General features: G+C 48.3%; 1 protein-coding gene across 1 annotated transcript; it reads right to left on the minus strand.

Annotated features, from left to right (window-relative positions):
• Nucleotides 1-4,284: 4,284 nt before the first annotated feature.
• BAMBI (BMP and activin membrane bound inhibitor) lies at nt 4,285-9,104 on the minus strand. The gene is made up of 3 exons (XM_080386041.1): nt 8,722-9,104; nt 5,524-5,814; nt 4,285-5,087 (listed from the first exon to the last, which is right to left on the minus strand). The coding sequence occupies exons 1-3, from the start codon at nt 8,795-8,797 to the stop codon at nt 4,669-4,671; spliced, it is 786 nt and encodes a 261-aa protein (XP_080242167.1). The 5' UTR covers nt 8,798-9,104; the 3' UTR covers nt 4,285-4,668.
• Between the last annotated feature and the right edge of the window lie 975 nt (nt 9,105-10,079).

The raw sequence follows: 10,079 nt of genomic DNA on the forward strand, positions 1-10,079 counted from the left end.
GACTTGGAAACAGCGATGAGCAAATCCTAAATATTTCAAAGCCATTGATTTGGGGCTCAGATTTCCTAATAACTTGTTAGGATTTGGGTTCACAAGACAGGTGTTTGGCACCCTTTAGGAGACACCACATCAAGCATTAAACTCGTACAGTCTTGAAAGTTCAAGTCAAGGTGGTTTTTGTTTTGCTTTTCCCCCTGAAGGTCAGTTCAGGATTGAATCCTTTTGTCAAGGTTGCCTGGAGAGCAGAAGGCTCTGTTAATCTGCAGGCGCTGTGGCTCCCTCCTGGCTTCCTTCCCTTGCAGTTTGTTTTACTTCAGGATTCACCCCTGGGATTGTAAAGGCTGCAGACAAGGGTTAGAGGTGAAACAAAGAAAACAAGGTTGGTTGTTTATTTAGAGGGAGCCAGAATTCATAATGTTGGAGACACTGGGCCCCTCCCAAAAGATAACCGTAATTTTACAGCACCTCTCCACAACTTTTTTTTTTTTTTTTTCTCTCCTCAGAAATAAAAATACAGTGACGGACCCAAAATACCATTTCCCCTAGTAAATCCTAGAACCAAAACAAGAAAGAGTTTTTCCTGCATAGTGACCAGTCACCGGAACAAAACAAACACACTTCCATTGATCTCCATGTAGGAAAGCATCTGAAAAAAGAAATAGACAACTTTGCCGGCTTCAAAGACCTTCTTTTATTCGCTCAGCTCGTGCCTTATTATAGAGGTCTTTTTCTGATCATTGATCTTTTTTCCTTGGGAGATAATCTTCTTATCCCCCTCCTTTTCAATGAGAAGGCCAAATTTTACTTTCATTTATTCACTGTGGAACCCCACCGACCAGACCAGTAGCTAACGGGCACATCCCACCCCACACAGGCAGCCTGGCAATACAGTGTCTTCCTTCATACCTTGTTTTAACAATCACAACAGCAGTAAGGGAAGGTGCAGATGCATCCGTTACACCTAAGGAAAAATCTTGCTCTTTCTCCAGGCTTTTCTGGGTGTTTGCCCTCCAGGGCAGCATCCACTTGCAATGAGATCGCTGGATTTACAACAGAGCAAGTGGTTGTACAACAAGAACTGGAGTCCAGGGTGCTGATAAGAGAAGGTAAGCCATCCTGTGTCCTACAACCAGAGCCTGGCCAGCTACCAGGCCACTAACCCGGGGTGAATCTGCTGACACCGGTGGCTTCATGCTAAATGCATGCTGAGGTGAAAAATGAGAGTGGCAGCCCGGCTCCAGCACTCTGCTACCAGAAGTAACTGCTTACTTTCAAGCTTTCCGCACAGCCTGTAATCACTCAATATTGAAACCAGATTTACAAGCTCTTTAGAGGAGGAGAAGTTTGTGATTTCCAAAGCAGACACATTTGGTATTTAAGAAAAAGGTCAAGCCCCCTGTGGAGTAAGGGGTTTTTAATAGAATCAGTTCAGCAGGAGTTAAGAGAAGACATACCAACCCAGCGGCTCTCAAAGCCGGCAGAAGCAGAGACATAAGAAAAGCCACAACCATCATTGTTTTGAGGAAAGAATCAGGGAAAGAGAGGCATGGGGGACACTAAATTACATCGTGGACATTTGATTTCATTTATTCCAATCCAAGAGACTTTTTCCAGTTAGAAATAGAGAGGGTTGTCCTTCTTATGCTCCAGGGCTTGCAGGGGTTTCAAAGAAAGGAGTGTTTGTTATTGTCTGCCAGGGAAATCCGAGAGTTTGAAGCACAATGACAAATCCAGGCTCCTAAGTCAAATGCATTTTAAAAGTTGAGCCATCACTTACTGTCTCACCTTGTCAGCCTCTCCAGACTCTGGCCAGGCTCTTCAGCTACTGTTTGTTCCCTGCCTCGCTAGGTCACATGCAAGGAGCATCTAGGACTGCCTTGTTGCACACATGTACAGCACCAGCAGCCAGGAAGCCCGGGGAACATCACTAAGGTCCCTCCTTGTCATAGGAATACAACTTTTCTAAAGTGTAATGGAAGGCCGGTGTTACTGAGGTATGCAGGTAACATAAGCAGGCACTGCAGAAGTCCTTACTAGTGATGCAGATGGCTACTGCTGGCTCTGACACCCTTTTGACTCCGCAGGCAGTAGTTTCAGTGAAAAGATATGGGGCTCGTTCCATAACTTGCGTTCCGGACAGCAGAGCTCATAACATAGTTTCCTGAATATACGGGCTTTAAAACAAATAGGAAATCCAAATTTCATCTGTAGGAAGACTTACAGCCCAGGAACTTCTAGGCTGTATCAGCTACCACACCTAAATGACACTTATTGCACCAGAACAGCCGGAGGAGAAGGCAGGGACTGCAGGGGAAGGCAAACAATCTCTTTTCTTCTTCAAAACACCTCCACAGCAAGGGGCCAATTAGAGTATCCTGGTCTTGCTAACCTCTTGATGGCAAGCATAAATAGGCCCTTATGTATTCAAACTAGCAGCAAATGAGCGGTGAAGGTCACAGGATGCTTAAATGACTATACAGCATGCTGCCTCAGATTTCTAGAGAAAGCACTTGAAAGTTTTAGCCATCAGATCTTCTAACTTGTCTAGTCACCGTAACTACTGGTGCAGCTACACCCAACAGACAGTATTTCAGGTTTATCTCTTTCAGCACCAAGTTCCCAGCCAGTTAATCCCAAAAATAATGCACTTGGCAGAGCCGACAACTGCCCTAGACTTTCAGATCAGTGCAAAGGAAGGGCAGAGCTCTTATAGGAAAGCAGCACTTTGGAGTCTGGCCTGTGGTCTTCTGGCTGACCTTTCAACAGCAGTTGCAGCCACATAATTTCTTCAGCTTCAGCAGCAGAAAAAGGTAGAAATCAGAGAACAAGTTCTCTGCATTAAAAGCAGCTCTCCAAGCACTTCGAAGAAGTAAGAAGAGCCAGCCGTTTGAGGTACATAGATGAAACTAATCCTTCTAAACTGCACTTTAATACTGTGAACATGGGCCCAGCTTGTGCATTCCCAAGGCTCTCACTGCACTCAGACAATATGAGTGCTCAACTGTATGGGCAAGTCTGCAATACCAATACCTCCGTTTGCACAGCCAAGTGACCAACTTACCTTCAGAAAGCCTGCCATATAGTTTAGGTGTACTTTCAGAAACTCAAACTTGTGACTTAGAGGGGCAGGCTTCCCTTTTGCTGACATCCCTTTATGTTTCAGGCTGCATAGCCCAAAGCAATCTACCAAGGTAAGCAGCACACAAGGGTCACAGCACCGCTGCACGGGTGTTGCAACCCCATTTGTGCCACCCCCTGTTCACTGGTAGCAACAGTAGGGACTCAACTTTACAATCAGAATAGAAGGAGGCAGAAGCAGTTCTAAAGCTATTTAAAACATAAATGAATACTAGACTAATTGCCAAGTTTTATCTTCTGCAGCAGCATTTTGGACCCTTCTTTCACAATGATGTGGCATCTGCCTCTTAAGCAAGTCTACTTTAATTCCTGCAACAAAGTCTAAAGCAGTAAGAAAAATAAATACAATAAGCTCCTTTGATAATCCATAGGTTTCGCTTTGTTTTTAGCAAAAAGGCATTGAATAAATGAAATGATCACATGAAACCAACTAGCTGAAGGAATAAGAAACAACTGAGTGCACAAATACCAGCAGGGAAGAAAAGCAGCCTATGCAAGAATAGCAAAAAGGAGGAGCCTGAAATTAAAGCAAGTACACTGTTAATTCTTCAGTCCCACGCTGAAGTAGCAGAATGTGATGCTGAGTTACTGTTCTATAGTGTAAGGCAGATGTTTCCCCTGTGCCCAGAGGGGTTATCAGCAAAGAAAGAGTTACACAGCAGAATAAGCATTGTGGTTTGGGGGTTTCCCTCCCTTTCCCCCTGCCAAAAAAAAAAAGAAACCAAAAAAACAAACACACCCAGTTTTTTTGAGAGTAAAAGGTGCAAAAGGAAAAAAAAAAGATCACAGAAAATAAGCATTTCAAGACAAATGAGGAAAACCTGCTAATGAATTAGGATCCACTTTCTGATGTGTTTTGCACAGAGAAAAAGCACCTCTTCAATAACAGAGGAAGAAATAATTGTCACAAAGCTGCAGAAGAATTCACTAAGGTTATGAGCAAAATGCAACAGCCAAGAACTGAGCATGTGGGTTCACTGCTACTTGAAGTATTAAACAACTAAGCTGCCACCTTCATTCTGGAATAACCACCTGATTTCCCTCACAGGGCAGGAAAATAGACTGTAATCACATTAACATGCATACCACCTTGATTTTTTCCCACCCCAAAAAAAATTGTTTTCCAAAGCAAAAGTCACAAGCAAGTTTCAGACAAAATATATATATTTAAAAAAAATCTTTACAATAAGTCAGGAAACATAGGAGCTTGCATACAGTTTATTATAATAAGTCAGTTCTCAGCTCCCTACAGTTCAGATAACCCTGGTGACAGTGTTTACAACTTCTAATTTTTGCTTTCATAACTTTAAAGCAAACAATACATTTGAGTGTATTTTACTCTGTGCAAATAAGACAACTTGTGGAATCCTTCAGAAGAAATATCCAAGATTCTGTCTGCAGAGGTCCTTTGTTTCTCAAAGATGATTTATGAGAGTTTCTGTTTTAAGATAAAGTGCTCCTGTCCAGCAGAACCCAAAGGCCTTCAAGAGTTCAGAGAGTAAGTTTAGCTCAGATTAAAAAAATAATTGGTCATACAAATTCCAGCTTTCCATGTCCGCTGTACATTCCCCAGTGGACTAGTGAAAGAATTTTGTCATTGCTGAGGTCTGAATGTCTCATTTTATCACAGGTCATGCAGCAGTTCTCGTGACCAGTCACAGGCACCATGCATTCCAAGTCCAGTTTTGCCACCTGCCCTTTTTTCGAATGATGTCCATGAAAACTATAGTGCAAACGGGAGAGCATTTGCTGTCGTTGATCTTGCAGTCTCTTGTTTTCACTCCTGAGCATCCGCAAGGCCAGCATGATAAGGAGCACCAAGATTAGCCCACCAGCTATAGGGACAGCTATTACAGCTGCCCTGAACCATAACTCTTTCGAAGAGGTCAATTCCTGCACCTTGGTGATGAGATTCCTGCTGTTGTCGTGTTGATATCTGCTCCCTTGTCCTGCAAAGGGGAAAGATGTGAAGCTTATTTAGTATCAACAGGTTTATATATAAAAGCAACTCCTTTAAAAGCCACACTGACAAGTTTAAGGAGCCACAGCTACACACTCTGTAGTATCTACAGAAAATACTCTTATAAAGAAAAATATCAGTTTCTAAGGCTGTTTATAATTTCTTACCCTAATAGCCGATTTAAATACGAACGCCAGTTCCATTGCTTCTTACAAGCAATGTCAAGTTGGCAAGACAGACCTCCGATATTAACACAGGCAAAAAAAAGCTACTTGGCTGAGATGCTCCCCAGCACCCAGCTACCCACTTCTCCCTCTAGTGTGTCTACTTACACTAACAACTAAATAACAGTAGACATGCAAGGTTTTAACTGTCACCAGCCTGATGGCCAGAAGAGAGATTTCACCAAAGCTTCCTTGGCCTACCTGAAGTATCACCCCTGGAAGGAGACAAAACATCATGTAGTCCTCTGTAATTGCACATATCTTCATGACAGCATTCCAATGTGGACATGGTGGTGGTGCCAGAGTGGTTTTGTGCTTGTTTAGCTTGGCAGATATCAGCTGTGCTTGCAATAGAGTCCAAGCAGCCATGAGTAAGTGGGGAATGTGTATTCTGAGGATCAAGCAGTCTGGAGAAGCAGGCGCTAAGCTCAGATTTGCACATATAGCCAGTTGCAACACAGTGTGCAGCATCACAGTAGCATCTGATTTCACCTGAAAAAAATTGTTCAAGAAAAGTAAGAATTTAGTTCTTTAAAGACACCTCACTAGGTACTCTTCTTGGACACAAGCATCACACAACCAGACTCAGTGCCAGTTTTGGGGTATTCCTCTAGACTGTAAACCCATGAGAGCAGGGGTTGTTTCCTTCCATCACTGTACAGTGCATACCTGTTGTAACCTTAATCTCTGCAAATGCCTCAGGGCACTTGTTTTAATTACTACAGTCCTTTGAATTAAAGCAAGAACATTTCACTAAAACAGGGATGGGGAGGGGTGGGCGGGTGGCAATGAGGAAGGTCACAGTGGCTTTTTTTCCAGGGTAAATAACTAACAAGACCATTTTATAGCTGCTTCCACTTGCTGTCAGCAGTTGCACTAAACCACATATAAAATGAAATCCCAGTTTTAAAAGCAAAACACACTTTCAGTACTATAAGGAAGTCACATCTATGTTTTGAACTATTACTACAGGAACAGCATTCTATTTTTATAAAGGTAACACTTACTTTAACTGGGCACAAGCACACAACAAAAACACTAGGTTAGAATATTTGTGTGACAAATGAAAAAAAAATCAGAACTGCTGAATCGTTTATTACCTCTCAATACTTTGCCAAAATTTAAAAGGTTTAACTAACACCTTATAAAGCTATTAGTTAGAACCATTACCATCTAAGTCCCCCAGTCAGGAAGGTTTTTACTGTGTGAAACTGGGCAACTATTTGTAATTTCTCCATAAAAAGAGAAATTCCTTAAGTAGCCATTCATGCAAAAAGGCTTTTTATCAGTATTATAAAACAGAAACAGCGCAGTTTATAATTAATCTGTTACCAGACTCAATGTCTCTCAACTCAAATGTAAAGTTATTAAATGGGGTGAAATTGCAAGGCTAAAAGCTCCCTCTTGCCCCTCCCTGATTTTGCATGCAATCCAACAAGCAGTCAAAAGGGGAAACACTAAGACTGAAAATCCTCTACCAGCTCTATGAAAAATCTCTCAGGAAACCTCAAAAATTTCTGAAGGAAGCGATAAAAAAAAAGCTCCCTTCATAAAACTCTTCATTTTGTGCTCTCCAAACTGCTCTGGTACAAATTATGTGTGTCCTGTGCTGTAGGGAAGACTTACTCTTTCTAGGCAAGTTGGGACTCAAGAAATAATTAATTGTGCCATCGATCCAAGGTTTAGAAGGAAGCCAGATTTTGAAGCCATTCTTTGAAGAATAGACTTAAAACTACTAAAGTGCCTGGTGTACTTGCCATCATAGTGGCAGCATGGCTCTCAAAGTCAACTGACTTTTCGGATGTCTTCCTTCTACAGTCTGCACTTCAAACAAATCAGTCTTCACATTTCCCTGCTGCTGCCCCTTACGAAGCTTTCTACTGCCCCATACCTAAAAAGAAATAATTCTGAAATATGTCGAAAATCATGCCAACCAAGTTAGCTTCCCCTCTTCAGTCTACCTTAATACTTTCCCCAAAATGCTACTGCAGGCTCCAGGCCTTGAAGTTCCTGCTGCTCTTTAATAACTCTGCTTAATAGAAGCCAAATGATGGAGTGTCTCACCGTCTCCAGTCCAATTCCCTTGGGCTTTTAGACCAAGTAACCTAATTTTTCGTGAATTCATGTACGCTGTTATCTAGCATGCTATGGAGAAAAAGACTCATTTTCTAAGCATCGTATGTGAGATCTTCCCTCTGCTCTCCCTGAAAAAATGATTTTCATCATTTTCTCACTGTATGAGAGTTAAAAATAAGATGCAAAAGAAGTAACAGCACCAGAGCGGTCCTTTCATTAGTTTTCCCACAGCACAGGAAGAAAGTAAAACACACGTACTTCCATTTAAATTGTTTATACAATCACACTTAAAATTCTACATTTTATTGACCTAAGACAATCTTATAAACAAAAATCTGACAGGCTAGTCATCAGGTTAATTCAACTGCTTTTTAATTAAACCCACATTTTCGGTGGAACAGAATGGACTTTGTATTACTGTATTAAAACTGCATTTCTGTCAATTCATAAAGTTTCTTCCTGTGCTATGCAAAAGGCCAGAAAGGGTATTTAGTATTTTGAAACAGTGAACAATGCCCTTCTGTTCCCTCCTCTTTCTTGTTACTGTATGTAGCTATTAAAGAAAAATGTCTGCTTTTAGTCAAGATGGCTACAGGAGAGACTGCAGGCTTCGCTTAAAGCTTTTGAAGTCAACAGCAGCCAGAAGTCTGTGATCCCCTAATTATATCATTATCAGGCACATAGTTTCAGTATCTGCGACTTCACATCACTCAGTCACTCCCTGTTCTGCCCGCTTTGATGGGGCCAGCGGGCTCCCCCCTGCACGCTGCAAGGGCTGTTATTTAGGGTTAATTACAGCCTTCTTTCTAGAATAAATAAATACGTCGCACATCATCACCGCGCTAACTTACCCCTCACCGCCCCCCCCGGCGCACGGCGGTTACCGGCAGCCAGAGGGTCGCCCCTGCCCCGGGCGGGCGGTGACAGGGCAGGGCGCGGCCGCCCCTCGGCGCCGCGGGCTCGCCCGGGGCCGGTGCCGCTCTGACGACGGGAGCCCCCGCGCTGCGGGCAGCCGGCACCGGCGGCCAGGTGGGCGCGGGGGGACGGGACGGGCGGGCGCAGCCCCGGCAGCTCCCCGCCACCGCCCGCCAACAGAGGCTCGGCGACGGGCTCCCGAGGCCCGCCCGCTCCCCACGGCCACGGCACCGGCCCCTCCGCGCCGACACCGCCGCGTGAGCGGCTCCCCGGGGCCGGCTCCCCTCGGGCACCAGGCCCGCTCAGCCGCCCCGCTTCCTCGGGCGCGGCTCCCTCAGGCGCCGGGTGCCCGCACACCCCGGGTCCCCTCGGGCTCCCCCGGCCCCAGGTCCCGCGCCGCGGCCTCACCTCTGGTGAGCAGGACGGCCATGGCGCACAGCTCCAGTTGCAGCCAGATGAAGATGTAGCTGGAATGGCGATCCATTTACCCACCCGCCCGCACAACCGGCGGCGCGGCGCCGCTCGCCACAGCCCGCAGCGCAGGCACGGCGAAGCCGCCGCCGCCCGCTCCCGCCCCGCCGGAGCCCCGAGGAGCCGCTCGCCCGCGGGCAGAGCCGTTGCGCGGCCACCGCTGCGGCAGGCAAGGGCGGAGGGCGGCAGACGGCCGCGGCGCGCCTTGTGCCTTGCCCTCCCTGCTCTGCCGCAGCTGCAGCGGAGGGCCCGTCCCCAGCAACTGGCGCAGGCGACGGGCACGGTGCGGCCCGGCGGGCGCTGCCTCGCTGACACGGCAGCGGCGCCTCCCGCCCCGTAAATACCGCCGGCGCCAGGCGCGGGCCGGGCCGCCGCGCCCCGCCCCCTGCCCCGCCCCGCCCCATTGGCTGCGCCGCTCGGAGGTGGGCGGGGCGCGCCGCGCCGCGGGCAGGGCCGTCGCCCCCCCCCGCCCCCCCGGCGGCGGGCTGGGCCCCGCGGCGCGACTTGCGCTCCCGCCCGCGGCGCCCCCGGGCGGTGGCGGCGGCGGCCCCGGCCCCGGCGGCTGTTAACCCCGCTCCGTTCAGTGCTGGGCACCGAGCACAGGACCCCGGCCCCGGGCTCTCCGAGGGAGAGATCGCTGGCGGCGCGGAGCGTCCTCACCCGCCGCGTTACTTTCGGGGCTTCCCGGGAGGGTGGGCTCCGCCGGGATCCGTGGGAACGGTGCCCTTACGGGGGCAGCCGCGCGAGTTTCATAAGCAAATGCAGCGGCTCTGGCTGCAGGTTTGGCGGAGCCGCGGTTAATGAATAAACAGCAAGACGAGCCCCTTGCGGTGGGGTGAAAGGCAGAGGCGAAGCGAAAGGCGGCTGCACCCGCCCCCCCTGCGCCCCCTGCCCCGCGCCCCCGGGCCCCGCTCGCCACCAGCTCTGCCCGCTCGCCACCAGCTCTGCCCGCTCGCCACCAGCCCGGCCCCGCTCGCCGCTCCCCGCACCCGGGGCTGCACGGGGATGCAAAAGTGTTGCGACACCGGGGATGCCAGGAGTTTCACTGCCGCCGGGTTTGGGTTTGGTGGGGTTTTTTAGGGTTGATTTGTTTGGTTTTTTTTCCCAGAGTTATGAAAAACCTACGTCTGGGCTCGACGGGGCGCGGGGCGAACAGCAACCCGGCCAAACCCCGGCTGCGGTCTCCGTCCCCCCGGCCCACGCCGCCCCCCCGGCCCGGGATGCACCGTGCGGCTCGGGGGGTTCTGCGCTTCCCGCTCAGCCCCCCGGGCTCTCCCAGGCTGCTGTCACCTCCA

The sequence above is a fragment of the Falco punctatus genome (genome assembly GCF_963210335.1).
Source record: "Falco punctatus genome assembly, chromosome: 4".
NCBI lineage: Eukaryota > Metazoa > Chordata > Aves > Falconiformes > Falconidae > Falco > Falco punctatus.